Source organism: Suncus etruscus, chromosome 8, assembly GCF_024139225.1.
Source record: "Suncus etruscus isolate mSunEtr1 chromosome 8, mSunEtr1.pri.cur, whole genome shotgun sequence".
In the NCBI taxonomy this organism is placed as follows: Eukaryota; Metazoa; Chordata; class Mammalia; order Eulipotyphla; family Soricidae; genus Suncus; species Suncus etruscus.
The window spans coordinates 6,791,641-6,815,356 of record NC_064855.1 but is presented as its reverse complement, the minus strand read 5'-3'; the positions used below and the strand labels follow the sequence as shown (position 1 = coordinate 6,815,356).

General features: G+C 43.0%; 2 protein-coding genes across 3 annotated transcripts in view; one reads left to right on the top strand and one right to left on the bottom strand.

Annotated features, from left to right (window-relative positions):
• TMEM123 (transmembrane protein 123) overlaps window positions 1–23,716 on the bottom strand; it is a 639,759-nt gene that overhangs the window by 522,913 nt on the left and 93,130 nt on the right. The gene's annotated exons all lie outside the window — the stretch shown is intronic.
• Window positions 1–23,716, top strand: part of YAP1 (Yes1 associated transcriptional regulator) — a 101,778-nt gene that overhangs the window by 68,701 nt on the left and 9,361 nt on the right. The window contains 3 exon segments of the mRNA XM_049778608.1: window positions 9,653–9,828; window positions 12,490–12,537; window positions 16,185–16,200. Of these exon segments, the coding sequence (XP_049634565.1) occupies window positions 9,653–9,828; window positions 12,490–12,537; window positions 16,185–16,200 (240 nt within the window).

Sequence of the window (23,716 nt, the reverse complement as noted above, 5' to 3'; positions counted from 1 at the left end):
AATCTAAAGATAAGCTTTATCACTGGGTGAGTCTATCCAGACTATCCTGGGGGGAGGGGCAGGAGTTCTGGGAGGGAGAGTTCAGTTTCATCTACATACAGGAACCTAGATGTGCTTATATTGGCCACACACAATGATAATGACTTAAAAATACCGCAATTTAAACATTTTCTAAAATGTATAAGTAAAATTACCCTGATGTCATAGTTCATTTGAAGTCTTTTCCATTTAGCAAAGCCCAATATGAAACTTACTGTTAGTTGGTAACAAACTGTTATAGCATAAGTGTAAAAAAGCACTTACTCAGTTATGCATCTGTCATAGAATAGAAAAAATAGCTCAGTACTTGAGCTTTGAAATTATATTCTTTAAAAAAATTGGGTTAAGTTTCAGAGGCTGGTACTGGCATAGGTGATCACTGCTGTTAAGGAATTTCTCCTCTCCTGGCTTTCCACAGATGCTAATTTAGTTAGACTGACATAGATTTTCTCTTAGGTCATCAGCAAGACAAAAAAATTTGATGCGTATGTCTGTAGGACCACATCCAGCGGCGCTCAGGGGTTACTCCTGGCGGGCTGGGGACCATATGGATGCTCGGGATCAAACCCTGGTCTGTCCAGGTTGGCAGCCTGCAAGGCAAATGCCCTACCGCTATGCTATCACTCTGGCCCTGCAGATAAGTTTTTCTGAGTTATTCACATTTAAAGAATGTAGGATTACCAAAGTCAGTGATCACTTAGATTTTTTTTGTTTTGTTTTGTTTTTGGGTCACACCCGACGTTGCTCAGGGGTTACTCCTGGCTGTCTGCTCAGAAATAGCTCCTGGCAGGCACGGGGGACCATATGGGACACCGGGATTTGAACCAACCACCTTTGGTCCTGGATCGGCTGCTTGCAAGGCAAACACCGCTGTGCTATCTCTCCGGGCCCCGACTTAGATTTTTTTAATCAAGCCCTAATGTAGTATGCATGCACACCCACCCCACCACCACGATCTTTGATCTAAATTTAAAAAATTTAATCTTCATGAAAGTTTCAAATGTATAATATTCCAATACCAATCATTTTGTCCTCTCACCCCCTGTCTGCCTCTATGGCATGCACTTTTTACTTTTAGGCACTGACATACACATTCTAAAATTTTTTGTTGTTGGGTCACAACAGTGGTGTTCACGACTTACTCCTGCCTTTATATTCTTGTGATCATATGAAGTACTGGGGATCAAACCAGGATCAGGCAGCCGCACGTGTGGCAAAAATCTTAACCCAGGTACTGGCTTTAATTGATTTGGTTTGGTTCAGGGGCCACACCTAGCAATGCTCAGAGCTTTCTCATGGCTCTTTGCTCAGTTCACTCCAGGTAGGCCTCAGGGAATCACATGAGATGCTTGGGGAACAACCCAGGTTGGCCACTGTATATTATACCTCTGGTCCCATGATTTTTTAAAACTGTTTGAAGCTTTGTATCAACTCTGCTTTACCAGCAAATATTTTATTAAATGTGCTGCAAAAGAAGCCCATATAATGCCACTTTTTGTTCTGCTCCAAATTTATTACTAGAAACAAAGATTCCAAAGGTCCATCAAGTTAACTTTCTGCTGAAATGATCAGAACAGTGGACAGGTGTCCCTATTCTCTGTCTGCTCTTTTTCATACTCCTTTTGTTTTTCTGTTCTTTCTTTTTTGGTGGGGGGGCATTCCTGGTGGTGCTGGGGGTCAAAACTGAGACACTCATGCACTCAGGCACTAACCCTTTGAGCCTCTCTTCTGCTTCTGAAATTGCAACTCCCAACTCCAGCAATGCGAAGGGCGTGTGTGTGTGTGTGTGTGTGTGTGTGTGTGTGTGTGTGTTTGTGTGTGTGTGTGTGTGTGTGTGTGTGTGTGTGTGGGGTGGGGGTGGTCATCTGAGCCAGGCCAGACTGGGACGGTGGATTTTCTTGTTTTTTGTTTTGGGACCACACATGGTGACGCTCAGGGGTTGTTACTCCTGGCTCTGCTCTCAGAAATTGCTTCTGGCTTGGGAGACCATATGGGGTGCCAGAGGATCAAACCATGACCCGTCCTAGTTCAGCTGTATACAGGGCAAGCCCCTATTGCTGCGCCACCGCTTTAGCTTCTGTTTTTCTTCTCTGATTGTCATATAGGGACTCTATTGTGGGCTGGCTTCAGTTTGGAGACTCCATGTTTCACAGGCAGTATCCTATGAGCTGCAGGTAAAACTGTTTTAAGTGTTGACTTGATCAACTGCTTGAGTGTCAGTTATGTGTGAGACACGATGCTAGTCATGAAAGCCAGCTCCTGTGCAAAGTCCCTTATTAGGGATTGTGTTGTACCCAGGTGTAGGGGTGAGAACCTGCTAGGGATGGATGCCTGGGAAGGCGTGGAATGGCTGTGTTTGAAGGGTCAGTCAGTCAAAGCTAAGCTCTGCCTTCTTCTGGGTCAGAAGTTCCCAAGCTAACTTGAGCTATTGTCCCTTTTCTGAGAATCATGCAATAACACCTGGAAATCTACTATCTGTACATTTCCATTGCACCCAGGGTGTGGCAATATTGACCACTTTGGGAAATATGTACTAGATGATAAATTCCTCAAATGAAAAAACATTCATGTAATAAATCTGTGCGAGTACAAATAAAACCATTAGGGGCTGGAGAGAGAGCACGGTGGTAGGGCATTTGCCTTGCTCGCAGCAGCCGATTCAGAACAGATGGTGGTTCGAATCCTGGCATCCCATATGGTCCCCTGAGCCTACCAGGAGCAATTTTTGAGTGCAGAGCAGAGCCTGAGTGCTTCCGGGTGTGGCCCAAAAACAAAAAACCATTTTTAATGGAACTGCTTACTGGTTAACATGAGTTAAATGGAGATATATTTCTAAGTGATGCTTATCTTTAGACTAATAATTTCGTTATGTGGACGTTTTTCTTCTAAGTAGATGGTAAGCTTCTTTTTCATGGTGGCAAGAAAACCCACAGATACAGAGAGCTGCAAATGCGTTACAACACTCCCTTCTATCTCTTCACCTCATTTTAAAATCCCAAACCGCTTGATGAAGTGATCCGAAGAAAACATTCTATTGAGAGTTTTTTTAAGATGCATCTCCATTTTTATTTGAAGAATACTAAGGACAGGAGTGATAGCACAGCAGTAGGGCGCTTGCCTAGTAGAGCGCAGAGCCCGGAGGAACCCCAGAGTGCTGCCCGGTGTCGCCCAAAATCCAAAGAAAAAAGTACTATATGATAAATTTTCATCAAGTCCGCCCCCAAATGGCTAATGGAAGTGGTTGGAGGGTTTTTTGGCAGATGTTTGGTGTCTGGACTGCTGCCTGATGTGCCCTGGTGAGCTGGGACTGGCAGTCAGCATCCCCAGGATCTGTGACAGACACATCAAGAGATGTGATCACTTTAGACTTCTACATACTTGAGTGTAGTTCAGGTGTCCTGGTGAGAAACAATTGACAAGACATAGAGTAGACTTCACAGATCAGGGATGCTATTACCACATAATAGCAAAGCAAAACCAGACAGATGCCACCTTCTTCCCTCCAGGGGAGCAGAAACCAAGAGCAGACAGTAAAAATGTGGAATGAAATATAGAAGAATCAGAACCTTTATGCATTGCCCATGGAATTGAGAAATGATGCCCTCTCCTCAGAAAGTCTGGCCTGTATTCTAAAAGTTAAACATATGGCTCTGCAAGGGATCATCTACCAATCCATTCCTCGTATATCTGCAAAAGAAAACCTGAGCCCACTCAAAAATTTCTATGTGAATGTTTAGGTTAGTACTTCACTGTGAACAATGAAATAGTGCACATGACCATCAAATTATGGTGAACAGATATAACATCTACATAAAAGCATAACATTTGGTAATAGAAAAGGAATGATATGTAACATGGGAAAATATTGAAGCTTAGCCATATTGTGCCTGATTCATATGTGACATGCCTAAAGGAAGCAGGTCAGATAGCACATGTGTGTCCTGTGTATGAGTTTGACTTTTATCCTGCCCACTCTCCACATTGCTTGTCAGGTCTGGGGTAGCCAACAAGGAGGTGTGTTGTTAACCCTTGCATTTGTGTCTCTACTGAAATTTACTTAATAAAAAAATCATTTAAAAAATGGGCCAGTCTTGGCCAGAGCAGTGGCGCTCAAGGTAAGGTACCTGCCTTGCAAGCGCTACCCTAGGACAGACTGTGTTCCAATCTCTCAGCGTCCCATATGGTCCCTCAAGCTAGGAGCGATTTCTGAGCGCATAGCCAGGAGTAACTCCTGAGCGTCAAATGGGTGTGCCCCCCCCCAAAAAAAACCTCAAACAAACAAAAGGGCCAGTCTTGTGCTAGGCAAGCACCCTCCCTGCTAGACTATCTCTCTGGCCCCACAAGTCTCCTATTTTACAACCTTCAATATACTTAGAGGTATGAGAAACTTGGCAGGAGATGTGGTGATGAACTCCTTCCTTTCTGTGAGAAAGTCGTTGCTTAGGAATTGCCTTGTAGTTTGCTACTGTAAAACTGTCAGGACGGATTTGTTGGCTAAAACTTAAAACAGTTCCTATTGTAGAGTTAAAGAAGTCAATTTTAAAGTTGGGTTATATTTCAATTGTATGCGCGACCCCCCATTTTTTTGGTTTTGGTTTTTACTGTTTGTTTGTTTGTTTGTTTGTGGTTTTTGGGTCACACCTGGCAGCACTCTGGGGTTACTCCTGGCTCCAGGCTCAGAAATTGCTCCTGGCAGGCACAGGAGACCATATGGGATGCCGGGATTCGAACCGATGACCTTCTGCATGAAAGGTAAACGCCTTACCTCCATGCTATCTCTCCGGCCCCTGTTTTTACTTTTTATTAACAGTGAACTGAGATTTCCAGAAGTTGAACAAGTGGGAGAGAAGCTTGACTTTTCCCCAACTCCGGATCAGCAAACAAAGACTGTTCTGTTCTTCCCCTGCATGTGAGGGCCTCTGTATCCTGGGCTGGCAGTGTGCTGTGCGGGTGAAATGCCAGAGAGCCCAGACAGGCAGGTAAAGAGCAGGATTGCTTCTGCGGAGGAGTTAGGTCCAGACCCAGCAGCTAAGTTAGGCTGTCTGGACTGGTGGTTTTTTTTTTTTTTTTTTTTTTGTGATTTTTGGGTCACACCCGGCAGTGCTCAGGGGTTATTTCTGGCTCCAGGCTCAGAAATTGCTCCTGGCAGGCACAGGGGACCATATGGGGCACCGGGATTCGAACCGATGACCTCTTGCATGAAAGGCAAACGCCTTACCTCCATGCTATCTCTCCGGCCCCTGGACTGGTGGTTTTAGTGAACTCTTCACCAGGAAGCCTGGAACACTGCTTCTAGCCACAGGTAACAGAATTTGGGTAAACAGCCCAAGTGCTAACAGGAGCAAATATTTGTGTTCTATGGAGTTACTTCCCATCATCTTTTGTTTTTTGGTTTTTTTTTTTTTTTTGTTTTTTGTTTTTTTTTTTGGTTTTTGGTTTTTGGTTTTTGGGCCACACCCGGTAACGCTCAGGGATTACTCCTGGCTATGGGCTCAGAAGTTGCTCCTGGCTTGGGGGACCATATGGAACGCCGGGGGATCGAACCGCGGTCCGTTCAAGGCAAGGCAGGCACCTTACCTCTAGCGCCACCGCCTGGCCCCCCCCATCATCTTTTGATTGCCTGTTTTCTCTCTCTCTGGATTTTCAATAGATGCCCTTAGATTCAAAAAAGATAGAACCAAGTAAGCTTGCCTTGAGCAATGACCACTGTCACCAGTGAAGGCTACTAGGGGACACAGTGGGGAGCAGACACTCTTTGGACAGTATGGGCTTCAGGTTTTTTTTTGGGGGGGGGCCCACACCCGGCAGTGCTCAGGGGTTACTCCTGGCTGTTTGCTCAGAAATAGCTACTGACAGGCACGGGGGACCATGTGGGACACCGGGATTCGAACCAACCACCTTTGGTCCTGGATCGGCTGCTTGCAAGGCAAATACCGCTGTGCTATCTCTCCAGGCCCTGGGCTTCAGTTTTGTTATTGTCTAATTAGTTTTCACGGGGAATATAAATACATATGGCTTCAAGTAACTTTAATTCTCTATTAGGGAAAATTAATGTGCAAAGCGCAGAAGCCCTTTTAATGTTTTTTTTTTAATTAGATTAAATACTTAACAGTGTGCAGCTCTAGAATATTTTGATACCAGTTTCCTTTGATAGTTCATACACCTCAATTTATCAATGGCCACTTCTTTACTGTTTTTGTTTTTGTTCTGCTCTGGGGACATCTTGGCCATTCTCAGGGATCATTCCTGCTATTTGCTCAGGAATGACTCCTGGTGTTACTCAGGGAACCTTTAGGAGAGGCAGGTGATTGAACCAAGTTTAGCCTCATATAAGATTAGTACCCCTTCTACTGTCTCTTCAGCCTCAGTTTTTTATTCTTTAATTACTTAGAAAAAAATGTGGGTTTTTTTGTCGTTGTTGTTGTTGTTGTTGTTGTGTTTTTTTTGGGGTTTTTTTTTTTTTTTGGTTTTTCAGGCCACACCCGTTAGATGCTCAGGGGTTACTCCTGGCTACGAGCTCAGAAATTGCCCCTGGCTTGGGGGGACCATATGGGACACCGGGGGATCGAACCGTGGTCCTTTCCTTGGCTAGCACTTGCAAGGCAGGCACCTTACCTCTAGCGCCACCTCGCCAGCCCCTTGTTGTTGTTTTTGTTGTTGTTGTTGTTGTTGTCGCCAGTAATTGCTTGCTCAGGGCTCAGGATTTCAGTTTGAGATAGATGTACATTCTTGTGATGGATTCTTGGTCAGCCCCCCATTTCAACGCTTAACACAATAGAAGTCTCATATTTAGTATATGGGGGGGGAGACACGACACTTTGTTGAATGTCTTAAAGGAGACTAATAGGGGTTTCTCCATAAGATAAGGACCTCTAGGGTCGAAATTGCAGTTCAGATAATCAATTCCTACTACCTGTCTTCTGCATTTAGACCTTTTGGTAAAGACAGATCTTACAGGGAAGGATTTCCTATCTTTGTGAATCACCTGTGCTTAGAGAACGCAACACAGGAGTGGGACTTGTGGAAGAGAAGATGGGTTTGAAGCTGGCTGATTATCTATCTGTAGAAGTCAGAACTTCTAGAAGATGAGGAAAAGAAAGTGTAGGAACCTTCTACATGTGATATACTTGCATGTTGCTGGACCTCCACAGTGATACCTAAATGAAGATGTTTGTATCTACAGGTATAGATGAGGAAGGACCCTGGATCCCTGGTGGTGCGCCCAACCCTAACTATGCTTTGACTTTAAGGGGCTCCTCACTTTGTTTGTTTGTTTCTTTAATCATTCTGTGATGCCTATCAGTTGTACATCTAATAATTTTCATTCCAACTAATACTAACAGTTGTGTTAAAGGAAGTGGTTAGTTGGTGCCTGGAAGATCTTAGCTCTCAAAAATGTTTGGCTTTTTTCCTGTTCACTCCCCTGTAAGATTCTAAACTATAATACTGAAAGTTCTAGCTATTTATAAAGTCATTTCATAAATAAGGGGTTTGAAGGGACATGGAAGAGATAAGTAAGGCTTTGAGCAAAGTGAAGCAGTGATTTCTATTTTGACATCCTTGCTCTGCTAGACAAAACAGTAAAATGAGATAGCCAGAAAGACACAACTGGGGGATTATACATTATTTAAAGAAAAAAACCTACATCTATATATTATATTTGTGTGGGTAAGAAGATTAAGACCCCATAAAAGCAGTGAATTGAGGCCAGAGTTCTTTGGGCCTTAAGCCTTTGAGGCTATCAGAAAGTTAGAATAGTAAATCTGAAGAAGAGGAATGAATTTTAGAAGCAGATTGACTCCTACCAGCTGTAATTGACCCATGACAGGTCACAGAATTAGTTACACATCGAAAGAATCAATATGCAGATATTAACTTAATTATTGTGCAATTAAATTAGGTTCTAATAATGAAAAGTTAGCTTTCCTCTAAAATCTGGTTTGCCCTACTAGATTATGCCAGTACTGACACCTAAAACATAAGTGGTTAAGTAACATAGGGGGAGACAACAAAGCATGACCAGAGAGATGATAGTATAGAGATAAAGTGTTTGTTTGCATGCAACTCACCTAGGTTAGCTTTGGGTTATATCCCAAGTACTGACGGCATAGAGCAGGAGTAGCTCCTGAGAACCTCCAGGTAGGGCCCCAATCTCATTCCCCTCCAAAAAAAAAAAAACTAGCACCACACCCAAAAAGGTTGAATTGTTGTGTCTGAAAAACTAGCAAGATCCTCATACTAACATATTTCTTCCTTTTCTTTTTTTTTGGGGGGGGGGGGTTGGGCCATACCCGGTAGTTCTCAGGTATTACTCCTGGCTCTATGCTCAGAAATCGCTCCTGCAGGCACGGGGGATCATATGGGATGCCGGGATTCGAACCACCATTGGTCCTGGGTTGGTGCTTGCAAGCCCTACTGCTGTGCTGTCTCTCCAACCCCTATTCTTTTATATATATATATAATATATATATATATATATATATATATATATATATATATATATATATATCACACTAACATTTCTTTTGCATTAAAATGTTTGATTTTCTCATGTTGTTAGCACAATTAGGTTGATTGGTGTTCTATCAGGGATAACAATTCACAATTCACTAATCTAAGGATCCCCCCCTCTTAGATATTTTCAAGTGATTTGCTTAAGGTTTGACCCAAAAATGATTCTGAGTTACAGTGGTGTTGCAGGGGCAGCTCCCTGTCACCCTGTGCTTGGAATGAGCAACTGGCATCGTTGTCACCTGCTCCTCTGGTAGAGTAGGGTAGTTATTTTATTGGGATTTACTGGTTTGTCTTGGTTGCTTTAGAGATACAGTTTTAATTACATGCATGATTATATCTGTAATTTGCAATAACCAGCATTCAAACTCTTCTTAGATCAGTCTTTAGAGTTTAGCTGCTTCATGGCTACTCACAGTCTCTGTATGTGGACTGTATAGTACACACATATGCACATCTTCCTTTGATACTTTCTGAACTGTATTTTCTTTTGGGGTGTGGGGGGGCAGGAGACCCAGATTCAAGGGCTACTATTAGCTCAGTGCCCAGGGGTCACTTCAGGGGCAGTCCTCGGAGCCCAAGTGGAGCTGGGGGTGGACCCCAGGCATCTCACATGCAGAGCATGTTCTTCCAGCTCTTTCTACCTCTCTTGGTCCTTCAGCTCTTTTTTCAAATGTCTCGGTGATTGCCCGAAGTCCTGTACAGTGTCCAGTAGCTTCCATGATGACAAAACCAAACTAAAGCCAACTGTGTATGGGCAGTGGATTTTGTTAGGTTTCTTCCAGTCTTTTTTTTGGGGGGGGGGGAGGGTTGGACCACACCCGTTTGATCCTCAGGGGCTACTCCTGGCTAAGCGCTCAGAAATTGCCTCTGGCTTGGGGGGGACCATATGGGACGCTGGGGGATCGAACCGCGGTTGCGATCTTTCCTTGGCTAGCGCTTGCAAGGCAGATACCTTACTTCTAGCGCCACCTCGCCAGCCCCTCTTCCAGTCTTTTATAGAAGATGCTGTGTTGATTCTTCCTTCTTGCTCTTGAGTAAGGAAATGATCCTTTTACTTCCTGAGTGTTTGAAAAGATTTGCCTTTTGTTTTTACTTCCAGCCATGAGCCAGAGAATGGGTCAGAGCGCGCCTGTGAAGCAGCCACCTCCGCTGGCCCCGCAGAGCCCACAGGGGGCCGTCCTGGGTGGTGGCAACTCCAACCAGCAGATTCGGCTGCAGCAACTGCAGATGGAGAAGGAGAGGCTGCGACTGAAGCATCAAGAGCTTCTGCGGCAGGTGAGGCCACAGGTTAGAAACCCGTTCTCTGCTCTCGGGCTTTGCTTTCCAGGATTAGGTGGGCGACTCAGTTTCACACTGAGCCTGCAGTGTCTCAGAAGCCTTCTCTCCAGCTCCACCCTGGGCTGGAGCTTGTAAATTAAAAAAAAAAAAAAGAGTTGGTTTTGTCTATGGACATTGAGATCTAGCAGAAATTAGAAAAGAAGGTGGGTCCTAAGATATGAAAACTGTCTGGCTTAGCACTTCAGTACAGAACAAGGCATTACTTCAAGGAAAGTATCTTTTAAATGAATTATTCGGGGGGTGAATACAACACTTGCATGACATTTCTCAAGTGACAAATATGCCCCAGTATTACTGAATCTACGTTGTCCTGAGTAAATATAAACCATCCCGGGTTTAGAAGATCCTAGATGGAGGAAGGAGCAATAACACAGTAGGCTGGGCGCTTGCCTTACACGTGGCCAACCCAGGTTTTATCCTGCATTCCTGATGGTTCCCTGAGTCTGCCAGGAATGATTCCTGAGTGCAGAGCCAGGAGTAACCCCTAAGCACTGCCGGGTAAAGCCCGAAAACCAAAACAAAACAAAAAAAAAAAAACCAAAGAGCTCAAAGTGACTTAAAATCACCTGCTATGAGTAGTGTTCTGTTTTGTTTTAAGTGTTAGGAAAAGTGGGGCCCAATATTAGAGAATATGGAATGCCTTAAGGTCATTTCCATAAGTTTTCTTTCCAAAATTCTTGTTGGACTCTGTCCTTCATCAGAATAAATAATATTTCAGGCAAGAGTGGTGCTCAAAGGGCTGAGTACAGGCTTTCCAAGCAGCAGGCCTGGTTTGATGTAATGGGGTTCATTGATCCCTCTGGAAGCAACCCCCAACACAGAGCCAGGATTAGTGGGTGTGATCTTATCATTTAAGCAATATATTTTAAAAGTTTTTTTTATGAATCGGGGTGTACTCAGGAGTCACTCAGGGATTTTATATGAATGAGGGGGGGGATACTCACGGCGGCACTCAGATCATTACTCTAGGCAGGCTCAACGGAACCATATGGGATGCTGGGGATCGAACCCAGGTCGGCCATGTGCAAGGCAAAGGCAAACAACCTACCCACTGTGCTATTGCTCTGGCCTCAAAAGTTTTTATATAAATTTTTAAGTAATAGTTTTGAAAGTGAACAAAAAAATTTCTATTTCTTTAATTGCCTTCTGTAGTCTGAAATACTGTCAGTTTCTTTTATACATACATAAGCTGTATGTATCTGTGTTGTTAAACACATACACACGCACGCGCACACACATGCCCGCCCCGTCTAAGCATACCAGGTGTAGACATTAACTCGTCTACATTTCCATTCTGAGATGTATATATGTAAGCAGGTGCTTTATTTGTCAGGGTTCTATGTTTTCAAGTGTCACTTACTTGTTCATGGAAATGGATGAACTTGATCCTGCCATTGAGCTCTGATTTGGGCTTTTGAGGAGCTGTTACATGAGAAATCAAAGTGAACCAGGGAATCCCAGACATTTGACCTAGCTCTGCTGTCAGTAATCCGTCAGCATCATCTAGTGTGGTTGGCACCGAGCTGTCTCTGACTGGGAGGAGTGTTTCTGCGCTAGCCAGCATAGGCTCCAGGAACCAGGCTCTAAGAAGTGTTCTTTTCCTTGCGTATGGACATAGTGTCTGCACCTTGAATCTCAGCTCCAACAAAACGACTATGAAGGAAGGACAGTTTCTGTTTGTGTAAAAGTTATTAGGCGTGTAAATCTCTTTAAGAATCTGGTCAGCTAATTATTAAGAAAGCAAGCAGTCGAGACCCTGTATAACAACACTGTTTTCATTGTTTGATTGCTTTTCATTTGTTGTCTAATGGTCTACGGAAGTAATACATTTTGATTTCACATGTGAATGAATATTATCAAAACAGGAAACTAAAGATTTTTAATTGCTAATGTTGAAGCCTGGTATTTTAAGATAATATTTGGAGTCTAGAAATGAGCTATTCATCATTTTGTTGTATGCTTCAGATCAGCTTGGTCTTTTTTTCCGGTGGGCAAAATGCTGCTACTTGTAAAATTCTTGCTCCCAAAGAATTGCTCAGTCTTAATCTCCTTCCTCTGGGTGATGGGCCCTGAACAGAATAGCTTCCCCTCCCTTAAAGGCACCTTCTTTGTCTGTACTTACTACTCTGTTGTCTTCTTTCTTTCGTATTGAAGTGACAGACCCGCTCTATTTGCATGCTAATCATTTTTGTCTTAGGATGTTTTTGGGTTTTGGCCATGAGTCTAAATTCAATATACCTTGTCCTTTGACTGTCTGTGAACTTCTCTTGACAATTTCTCTCATCCTGGAAACAGCCAATTTTATTTCCCGCGCTTCATCTAATGCTCAGGTACAAAGGACCCAGCTGGCCAGGGTCAGATTGTTTCTGGGCCCTGGCAAGCCAGGTCTCATTGCCTCTCCTTGTTACTGCTTGGCGTTTTCTGAGGTATCCGTTTTGTGGTGGCTCCTGGGCTCCTGTCTTCCTCAGTTTGCTGCTGCTTGGGCTAGCTTGGGACTCTGCTATGGCATTATGACTGGGTATGGTGTGATAACTCAGCCTACACAGCCAAACCATGTGGCTCAAAGTAATTTTTATCCATCTTATTTTTTACTCTTAGGCAATGCGGAATATCAGTCCCAGCACAGCAAATTCTCCAAAATGTCAGGTAGGCTCTTATCTGATGTTTTAGCATTGAACAGAAGAAAGCTTTTAACTTAGGGAAGAGAGAAACTTTGTACACTGGGGGCCTCTCCTCATGGAAGATTAGCCCAGAGTATACCTTTGAGCCATCTTTCTACCAAGGTCCATAGTGGACATCACTGTCCTCTGCCAGAGAGCCTCTGACATTCATTTTAATTTGGGGAACCTCTTCATATTCTATATTTGAAATGCGTTGTGTCTCAATGGTAGCCTCGGAGGTGTCCCTAATTTCTCTTTGCATAGCTTCAAATAGATTTATAATGATTTACAGGAGTGAATAATTTGAGCAGTAAACAAAGATAGCCTAATGATTTACTTAGATAGCTTGGGAAAACTTGCTAAGAAAGAATCATCATCATGGGCTTGGGAGATGATGCAGTGGTAAGGCATTTGCCACTTTTGATCCATGACACTGCATATGGTTCTCAGAACACCCCTGGTATGGTCCAAAAACAAGACAAATTGTAATGATACAATTAGGAAAATTTCTGTCTTGCAGACATTCTCGGGGAAGATGATCAAACGAGCCTGGCATTGTAGTGCAGTGTTTCCTTGCCAGCACCTGAAGCAGTCCCTGAGCACTGCTTACGATGATTCTTAGTAGAGGGTGAAAGACCATGACCTCTGCCTTCTAGCAGACCCTTCTGGGAGGGGAAGAATCTCAGTCTTTCTCAGCACAGAGATGGTCTGTATTCAAGGTCTGAGACCAAAAGGTTGAATTAGAAACTGGAGGCTCACTGCACTTTTCTTGAGTGAGTGGGTGGGAGGGAGGGCACTGTCCAGAAACACCTCCTGCTCTGCACGGCTCTGATGCTCTCAGCCACAGAAGTGCATGTTAGTGTCCGCTGGCAGAGTTCCACTTTTAGGGCATTTTTTTAATGCTAGGACTTGAATGTTGGTAACTTTGTGCTGATGAAGTCCTAAGAAACACTCATAGAGCCCAGTCAACAGTGTGAAAGGGGAAATAATATTCTGCATCTCAGAAATGTCTCTCTGAGTCAAGAGGCCCAGGGAGACTATAGCTCATGAAGGTGCCCGTCTGCTAAAGTGGACCACAGGTTCTTAGCATAAAAACATGGCACCCCACGGGATGGAGAAGAGGCACAGAGAAACAAATCTCTGTAAAATGAGGATATACTTTTTTGGTTTTTTTTTTTTTCTCCAAATGTTTCTAAAAGACTTATGTGTGGGACATAGCAGAAATTAATTTAGATGAGATTTGAATTCATGTAAAAAATAATAAAGAAAAAAACTACAGTCCTTGACCAAAGTAATTTGCAGTTGTTTCTCTTTTTTTCTACTGAGTTCTTTTTTTTTTTTTTTTTTGGTTTTTGGGCCACACCCGGTAACGCTCAGGGGTTACTCCTGACTATGTGCTCAGAAGTTGCTCCTGGCTTGGGGGACCATATGGGACACCGGGGGATCGAACTGCGGTCCGTCCAAGGCTAGCGCAGGCAAGGCAAGCACCTTACCTTTAGCGCCACCGCCAGGCCCCATCTACTGAGTTCTTAAACATTAGGTCAGCTAAATGTAATTCCTCTAAGTCTTTCATCTCGGGTATGAGTATAAAATGGTCTGTTACTTATCCAAGTTTTTAGAATATTTTTAGGTAAACTTTAAAAATGATGAGTTTTATAAGTAAAACAAAATTGTTAAATAGTATAAAATTATGGGGCCAGACGATAGCACAGCGGTAGGACTTTTGCCTTGTACTCGGCCAACACAGGACGGACCCCTATTCGATTCCCAGCATCCCAAGTGGTCCTCGAGCTTGCCTGGAGCGATTTCTGAGTGCACAGTCACGAGTAACCCCTGAGCACTAAAAGATATTTTCTTAAGTCTAGTTTGCAAATGCTAGAGACTAAAATTCAGATTTAAAAGTTGATGATTGGGGCCAGAGAGATAGTATAGCAGCATTTGCCTTGCAAGCAGCTGATCCAGGACCTAAAGTGGTTGGTTTGAATCCCGGCATCCAATATGGTCCCCCGTGCCTGCCAGGAGCTATTTTTAAGCAGATAGCCAGGAGTAACCCCTGAGCATTGCTGGGTGTGACCCAAAAACCAAAAATAAATAAATAAATAAATAAATAAATAAATAAATAAATAAATAAATAAATAAAAATAAAGGTTGGTGATTATCATTGTTTTTACCTTGTGAAATGTTAATTGCTGTATCAAATTTCAGGGCTTTATATTTGGAGTACTAGTGTAAAATCTAGTGATTTGTACCAAGCAAATATTTGTGTGTTTTCCTCATCTGACATACTTTCTTGAGGATCATCTACTTTGTAGATGTAGGGTTAAGATAGACTGATCAGGATAATCAAGAAAGTCATAAATAGGGCCAGAATGATAGATAGTATGGTGGGTGGGGTATTTCCCTTGTATGCAGCTAGCCTGGTTCAATCTCTAGTATAGTCTCTAGCAATTGGTCCCAAGAAAAGTGCCATGAGTAATTCATGAGTGCAGAGCCAGGAGTAACCCTTGAGCATTGCCAGGTGTGGGGTCCCCCCCAAAGTATTATTTTTATCTTCATAATAAAAATGAAAATAATGTGGCCAAGGAGATGGAACTCAAAAGACTGAAGTTTGTGCCAAATTTAATCCCATCATATGGTCCCCCAAGTCCAGCTGAGTGTGGCCCGATGGCCCCAGAAATGCACGGCCAGGCCCAGACATGAACCTTTGGGCTCACTCAGCCAGTTCAAATGTTAGTGGAGTGAACAGCCTCCAAGGCTCTGAGTACTTCTAGGGAGACACTTAGACCTTCCCTCTAAAATGAAAATAAACAAATAAAATGAAAATGATCTTGGGACTGGAGAGAGGTAGTACAGTGGGGAGGGCACTTGAATTGCACATGGCTGACACAGATTTGATCTCCAGCATCCCATAAGATTCTCCAGGTACTGTCAGGAGTGATTCCTAAGTGCAGAGCCAGAAAAACAGTTGAGGGGGCTGGAGAGATAGTATAGTGAATCAGATTGACCCAGGTTCTATCTTCTGCATTCCACATGGTCCCCTGAGCCTACCAGGAGTGATTCCTGAGTGCAGAGACAAGAGTAACCCTTGAGCATCTCTGGGGACCCCCCCCCCAAAAAAAAAAAGAAAAGAAAAGAAAACTTTTAAGCATTATTTGTGCTCTGTGAGATTGAGTCTTTAGTGCTCAGTTTTGTATCTAGTATTCTGTTAATACTGCAGTTGGCTCCTTTGTGAATAAGAGATATTTTCTGAACAAGTGGGCTAGGACTTTCCCAGCTACTACTCGAGATCATGAGACCATGTTCCCTTCATCCCTTACCACTGGGACTTAAGCTTTTCCTGTATCAAACTCCACAGACTGTTTCTCTGAAATTTGAACAGATCACACCTGAACTCTGCGATCTGGCTGGTCAGTGGCCTCTGGTCAGAGTTGGGCAGATCTGTGTTCTCCTTCAGGCAGTGCACTGCGATGGGTTCCCTGTCACTGCTCTGAATGGTTCCCCACAGTACAGGAGTGCTTGCTCCCCTCCTCCAATTGATAAAAGCTCCTGAATCAAAAGTCATTTTCATGCTGCTTCCTGTAAATTCTGTAGTGACTAAGGAACTAAAAAGAGCCGACCATAGATCAATATCAGGAGCTAGAATTATTTTGTAACTGAAACATGATATATTTGCTAGTCCTTGTGGGTAGTATTTTTTCAGGGCCAGCTACTGGTTCAGGACAAGTTAAGTGTAGATATTGGAGAAGCCACATCACAGAATAAACACAGTAGTGAGGACAGAACTGAAAAAATAATACCACTGTCCAGAGTCAGGTAGAACCATTACCATTGCCTTTTCCCCCCTGGATTTAATAAGAGCAAAGAATTGTGGTGGTGGTTTTGTTTTGCTTTGTTTTTTCCTCCAAACTTTCTTATTTGCTGATGCTGAAAAAGCAATTCCTGAATCCTCTTAACACTTTTTCTAAGATACTGTCCCTGTGAGTTCTAACTTTGGATATTTCCCTGTGAATAATTTGGGGGTGGGGGATGCTGCAGTGCTCACAAGGCCCAGGAGGTTGCTCACAGTTCTTAACTATCCATGTAGATGGGTCAGCGTGAAGGCACCTTGTTGTATGAGTTCACCCTGTGCACCCCAGTAGTGCTTAGGGGACCATGTGGTGGTACTAGGGCTTGAGCCTAACCCTGCCACCTCCCCTGCCCCAGAAATAGTTTACATTCATACATTCATTCATTTACTTATTTACTTATTGCCTTTTTGGGGCCGCACCCGGAGACACTCGGGTTATTCCTGGCTATGCACTCAGAATTCCCTCCTGGCTTGGGGACTCATATGGGACGTTGTGGGGTCGAACTGCAGTCAGTCCTAGGTTAATCACATGCAAGGCAAATATCCTTCTTCTTGTGCCTACATTTATTTTTAATAACAGGACTCTTAAAAAAAAAAACCTCACTGAAGTTGCCATGATTTGAGTTGCTGTGACCTGAGTTGAGTTACTTTGCCACAGATAGTATAAAAGATGACAGCCCCAACATCCTGCAGCAAGAGTGTTGAGCCTTGGTACTGCTAGGGAAACCAAATGGCCACTTAATTTGGGGTTACGTTTTCAGAATCCAGGACTGTCCTGGACTCATTGTGATACACATAACCTCTTAGTCAAGAAATGCTCTGAAGTGAAATTGAAGGTGTTTTAATAAATGAACATGAACATTTTTAAAAGGGGGCATTCTAAGCACTGATGCGTGTTTTAGTAACTTAAGAGATAATGAACTATTGTGGCATTTAAGAGCTGTGCTGCATATAAGGCAAAGCATATCTTAAACAGTTGGAAAAATGATGCTTTTTTTTTTTAATTTTTAAGCATTGCCACATAAACTCATCACTGACAACAGATTTATAAGAGTGTAAATTCAGGGGCCGAGAGAGATAGCATGGGAGGTAAGGCGTTTGCCTCTCAGTGCAGGACGTCCTCGAGCGGTTTCGAATCCCGGCGTCCCATATATGGTCCTCCCGTGCCTGCCAGGAGCAATTTCTGAGGCCTGGGAGCCAGGAATAACCCCTGAGCACTGCCGAGTGTGACCCCAAAAACCACAAAAAAAAAAAAAAAAAAAAAAAAAAGATGTAAATTCATTAGTCTTCATTCCTAAATTCTAGATTTTTTACTTCACTAAACTAACTTTTCCTAAACATAAATTAGTTAGAGGTTTGGGGGGTGGTGAGTGGGGTAGCGGGCCAGCGGCTCCAGTCTTCACATGGCTGCCTCTAGTGTCTGCAAGGGAGTCCTGGGAGCCTCTTGAGCACTGTGGTGACACTTTAAGAAAGGGTCGTGAGGGTAGTGAGGACTGAGAGAGCTCAAACAACTGGTATCTGCTCTCCAAAGACACACATTGGATCTCTGGCATCTCAGGGTCCCCTGAGGAGTAGAGTCGGGAGGTGTCCCTGAGCACAACTGGGTGTGACTCAGTAACCCCTCTACCCCAAAGTTGACATGACGTTGTGGAATTTTGAATAAATGAAATACCACCTTTTCTGCTTACAATGGTTTCATTAATTCAGGTTGTATTTATAGTTCATTTCTTTTTGTTAATATTCCATTCTAGGGATACTATCATTGCTTAGCCCTTGACCTCTTGATAGCCATTTGACTTGTTTCTAAATTTTAACAGCATGTGAAAATATGCTTTCATTTCTCTTGTGTATCCTGAGAATTTAATAACCTAGAAATGTCCAAATGCTTCCATACGAATTTTACAGCCTTTTCCTCTTTTCTAAACTGATAGGATCCAAAGCATCATTTCGTATGCGGGACCAAAATACTAACACTCCAAAGCAGATAGTTATGTTAGGTCCAGTATCTTATATCCTCTGAAGAATTAATGATGTTACTTAAATGAGAAGAAATGCTTGACCCTAGCCCTGAGGCCATAAAAGTCATCTCTGACACAGCAGACAGGCTCATTGCTTTTCTTCATACAATCCCTGGACTCACTTCCCTCTAGTAGAGCACTAGTTGAGACTATCAGTTGTACTGTAGTGTAGATATCTCTGTCTCCAAAGTAGTCCAGATTAGTTCATATTTACAAAAGCTCATGGGAAAAGCCACCACATTTTTGGTATTATTACAGAGGAAAGTGAGCTAAAAATTACGGACTTCATTTAGAAGAAGTCATGCTCTGAAGGAACCTATTTGACCTTTAAAATACAGAAAGCGGAGTTAAATTATTGTGCTGACCTTCCCTATAAATTGCCTTGCTTCTTCAGAACTTTTGAACTTCTCGAACTATTCTAACTACCTTTGGTAAAAAGAAGCTTAACAAACATATTTTTAGTTCAGTATTCTAATTTTAGGCATGTGTTCAGGAGAAAAACTTTTTTTACGATAGATATAAATATTCAGTATGAATTTTTAAAACTGAATTTTGTAAGCTACCCAACTGTATTCCCATTGATTGTTTTTGGGGGCCCCGTTTTGGGATGACTCACAGCGGGAGTATGGAATATCCTCCTTGGAAGTGCTTGTGAGACTATATGCAGTGCTAGGAATTGAACAGGCCTCCAGCTTGTTCCCAGGGGTCCTCAAACTTTTAAACAGGACCCCAGTTCACTGTCCCTCAGACAGAGGGCTGAACTACACTTTAAAAAATAAACTCAACAGTAGTGGCCCACGGGCCGTAGTTTGAGGACCCTCTGCCGAGACTGAGGGAAGGAGTCGAGAGACGAAGAGAAGGAGGGGAGTTGTCAGAGTGCGGTGCACATTCCACACATGCGCACTATGGGCCGCTAAGCAGGACAAGCAGCAGTGGCAAAAACACCATGCAGGCTGGATAAATGTCCTCAGTGGGCTGCATGTTGCCCATAGTTTGATCAACCTGTTACATACAATTCACTGAGTTATCTCTAGCCCGAGACTGTTTTGTTTTTTCTCTTATTTGGGGGGCAGGGGCACAACTGGTGGTCCTCTGGGCTTCCTCTTGGCTCTAGCCCAAGTATCTTACTGGTGGTGTTCAGGGAACCATTTTTGGTGCCAGGAATGACCCAGGGTCGACTCTACTGCACGTTTGGCAGGCAGCTCTCTCCACTACACAAATTCTCCACCAATCAAAGCTTATTTTTAAAACAACTATATCATACTTACCCTATTACAAAGTAATGTTTATATTTATGCAAAATGTGTTTCAATAAGCATTGCAGTAGGATAGGATTATTCTGTTTAGGTATGGATAGTATGTACTAGATTATTTTTAATGTATAATTCAGTATTTATGTGCAATATACTTTTTATTTAAAATAAGGTTACCTCATTTTATGCTTCTCTTTAGTAAACAATTATTTTTCTTTAGAGTCATGAACAAATAATTTACACATCTCTGTAGAAGTTTTGAATATTTTACTTCTAAGAATCATCAGTTTCTTGTAGTATATTCACTCACACATCTACAATTCTTTACTAAGAACATGAGGAATTTCTGTGCTGAAGCCACAGTGGGCCTGGTAGGCATGCCGGAGTGAAGATTCTCAAAAGCAGAATTGCCTTATGGGCCTTTCAGTAGCTCTGGCTCCATGATAAACAAGTCCAAATTTTCCGTATCACTTCTGAACTGTTCTCAAAGTTAGCTGCTTGGTTGGATTTTTGTGGGTCGAAGCTGCTATTTCTATATTCTACCGAACTCCAGAGTTACGTGCTAAGGAAAGGAATGGGAAGGTTGGCCTATTTTCTCCATGGTGTGTGGGATGTGGAGGAAAGGTTGGCTTACTTCCTACATGGTGAATGTGTGTGCGTGTCCCCATCCTTTTAAAATAGCTAAGCAAAGAACCATCAGTTGTGCACTGGTTTTGCATGTATGAGGCCTTCTATTCTGATCTCTTGTACTTCAAGACATAAAATAGCAAAGCAGAGGCTTTCACTCTCTATTGAGTGTGATCAATTATGCTCACAGTATGTGGAAATAATAACTTACAGATCATTGGCCTGGGGAAGGGGCCACCAGGCCAGCTTCATGACTTGTGTTTTATTTTAGTACATACTTCAGTGTGCAGGTCCCCCCTTTTGGATAGCTATAGTTCATTTACAATCATGTGTATTTTATTATACATGAGTAAAGATTGATTTATACTTGTTATACTTGAGTAAACTTACTGGAGTATTGCTTTGGCTTTACTCTATTGTTTGTTGTAACTAAAACTTTAAAGTGGTGCAGATCACTCCAGGGGTGTGGTGTCTATAATCTGTGAGGTTATTATTTGCATCTTGACCATACCACACTCCATATGTTTTCATCACATAGTCTTCCCTGTTTTGTTGGAAATACTAAATTCCTTCCACCACCACCAGCAATAGTAAAGTGGCATTTCCCCCTGACAATCAGATCGGTGCAAGCTAGGTCAATGGGTTTCAGCCAAGTCGCACACCTTAGAACAATACCAGTCCAAAGGGCTGGTAGTAGAAGGCCACAGCCCCCACTGAATTCTTGGGAACCCTTTTAGCAGGAGATATGTGTTCCCATAACTCCTGGGACACAGTTGCAGTGATTTGCTTTCTTATTCATATTTCTGTGTTACCTTTCTTTGCAAATGTGTTCAAAGTCAGTTCTATGAGTGCTGAAAGTAGAAACAATCATTTGTTAGAAAAAGCAAAAAAGTAAACTAAAAAAGAAAAGAACAAAAAAATAAAAAATAGGGGCCGGGTAGGTGGCGCTGGAGGTAAGGTGTCTGCCTTGCAAGCGCTAGCCAAGGAAGGACCGCGGTTCGATCCCCCGGCGTCCCATATGGTCCCTCCAAGCCAGGGGCGATTTCTGAGCACATAGCCAGGAGTAACCCCTGAGCGTCAAACGGGTGTGGCCCAAAAACCAAAACAAAAACAAAAAAAAAAAAAAACATGTTGGTTGTTTTGAACAATCAAAATGTAACAGGAGCAAGTAACAAAAGTGGAGAGTCTGCACATGAAAATCAATTTTAGCCTCAAAATGATTTTGGAAAAAATGGGAATTTTTATCACAAAGGCTAAATAAAAAGCTTAGGAAAGGGACACAAAAATTATAGCCAGTTAATTTGGTGCTTTCTTTGATAAAAAGCAGTGAGGTACTTTTTGTTTTGCCTTTTTTTTTTTTTTGTGGCTTTTGGGTCACATCAGGCAGTGCTCAGGGGGAAAACCCTGGCTCCATGCTCAGAAATTGCTCCTGGCAGGCATGGGGGACCATATGGGAAGCCGGATTCGAACTGATGACCTTCTGCATGAAAGGCAAATGCCTTACCTCCATGCTATCTCTCTGGTCCCATGAGGTACTTTTTTAAGATAATAAGAGTTTTCCCCATATTTTCAAAGACTTTGGATTTTATCACAGAACCCTCAAAAGCCTTATTTTACTTATTAATTTCTATTGTTTTCATCTTTATATTTTAATATGTAAGTATTTTAGTAACAATACAAGTTGCTTATAGTGAATATTCAGAGCTATTGATTTCTGTTTGCAGTGCAGCATTCCTTCAGAATGGGAGAGTGAGCACACTGCTGTGTCTCATGCATAGCTCAGGACTGTTAGAGGTCCATACCTGGAGGGCCAGGAGACCACCATCCTGAAGGTAGCAGAAAAGCTTCTGTAGGGGCTGGAGTGGTAGCACAGAAGTAGGTCATTTGCCTTGCATGAAGCTGACCCTGGTTTGATCCCATGCATCCCATATGTTCCCCGAGCCAGGAGTAACTACTGAGCACCACCACCTGTGGCCAAAAAAACCAACAGAAGGGAGGAAGGAAGGGGAGGGAGGGAAGGATCTTCTCCAGAAAAGGAGGTGCATAATGGCACTCCCAGAGAGAAGAAAGGGGTCAGGTCTGTAGTGAGTTCATCTCCTTAGAGCAGAGGTCTCAAACTCAATTTACCTGGGGGCCGCAGGAGGCAAAGTCAGGGTGATCCTTGAGTGCAAAGTCAGTAGTAAGCCTTGAACGTTGGGGGTGTGTGACCCAAACAACTAAAAAAAACAAACAAACAAACAAAAAAGATTCCTCTAGGACAGGGCCACAAAATGTTGTACGAAGGGCCATTTGCGGCCATGAGTTTGACTCACTTTTCATTTGTCAAGGTTAGATGGCTCAAAGGAGTCCAAGATAAATGAATTAAATGGATTCGCATGGGGATCTTGAGGAAGCAGCGAGAGGAAGGCAATTTTCTGAGACCAAAGCAGTTCTTAAAGGTATATGAAGAACTTGGGGGGGGGGGGGCAATTGTCAGGAAGGAACAAGAGCTGAAGTGTAGATATTGCCTGATGGCATATGATTGAGAGATGTCAGTTGGAGCAGATGAAAATAAGACTCAAGCATCAATTCCAGGTTGGGATTTTCTGGGTTTGAGTTAAAATTTTTGTTTTTGTTTGGGAGCCATACCTGACAGTGATCAGGGTTTCCTCTTGCCTGGCTCTCTGCTCAGAGGGCGCTTTAGCAGGGCTTAGGGTTCCACTTAGGGTGCCAGGCTTCAAACATGGGCCAGGCACATGAAAGGCAAACAACCATACCCACTATGCTATCACTACAGCCCTAAAATTCTTTTCTTTCTTTTCTTTTTTTTTTTTTTTTGGTTTTTGGGCCATACTCGTTTGATGTCAGGGGTTACTCCTGGCTAAGCACTCAGAAATCGCTCCTGGCTTGGGGGGACCATATGGGACGCTGGAGGATCGAACCACAGTCCATCCTACGCTAGCGCTTGCAAGGTAGACACCTTACCTCTAGCGCCACCTTCCCGGCCCCTAGAATCCTTTAAGTGAGTAGATATATATAGGATTCTTCCTCCAGCCACAGGTATAGATTCGAGAGAGATGCTGGTACATAGTTCAGCAGATTAACCCCCAGTAAGGGAGGGAGAGAGAAGACTGCAGAAGAGCCCCTGTGGGGAGGAATAGGAGGTAAAGGAGGAGTTAGTGTCCCCTGAGGTTGGAGAAAGGTGAATGGGAATTTTGTGTGTAAAATTGGTTCAAAAGTTGCTTGCAAGATTGAGGAACAGAGGGAAGACCATGATGATGTGGTTGGTATTTGTGTAGCCTCAAGCTCTGCCAAATGTGGCCCCCAAATAAAAAAGAAGTTTCACTTTTGTCAGGTTAGTAGCTAAGTGGGTGGAGATAAAAGTCATTGAGACCTAGGAGCCAGAGAGAGATTATGGAGGTAGGGCATTTGCCTTGCATG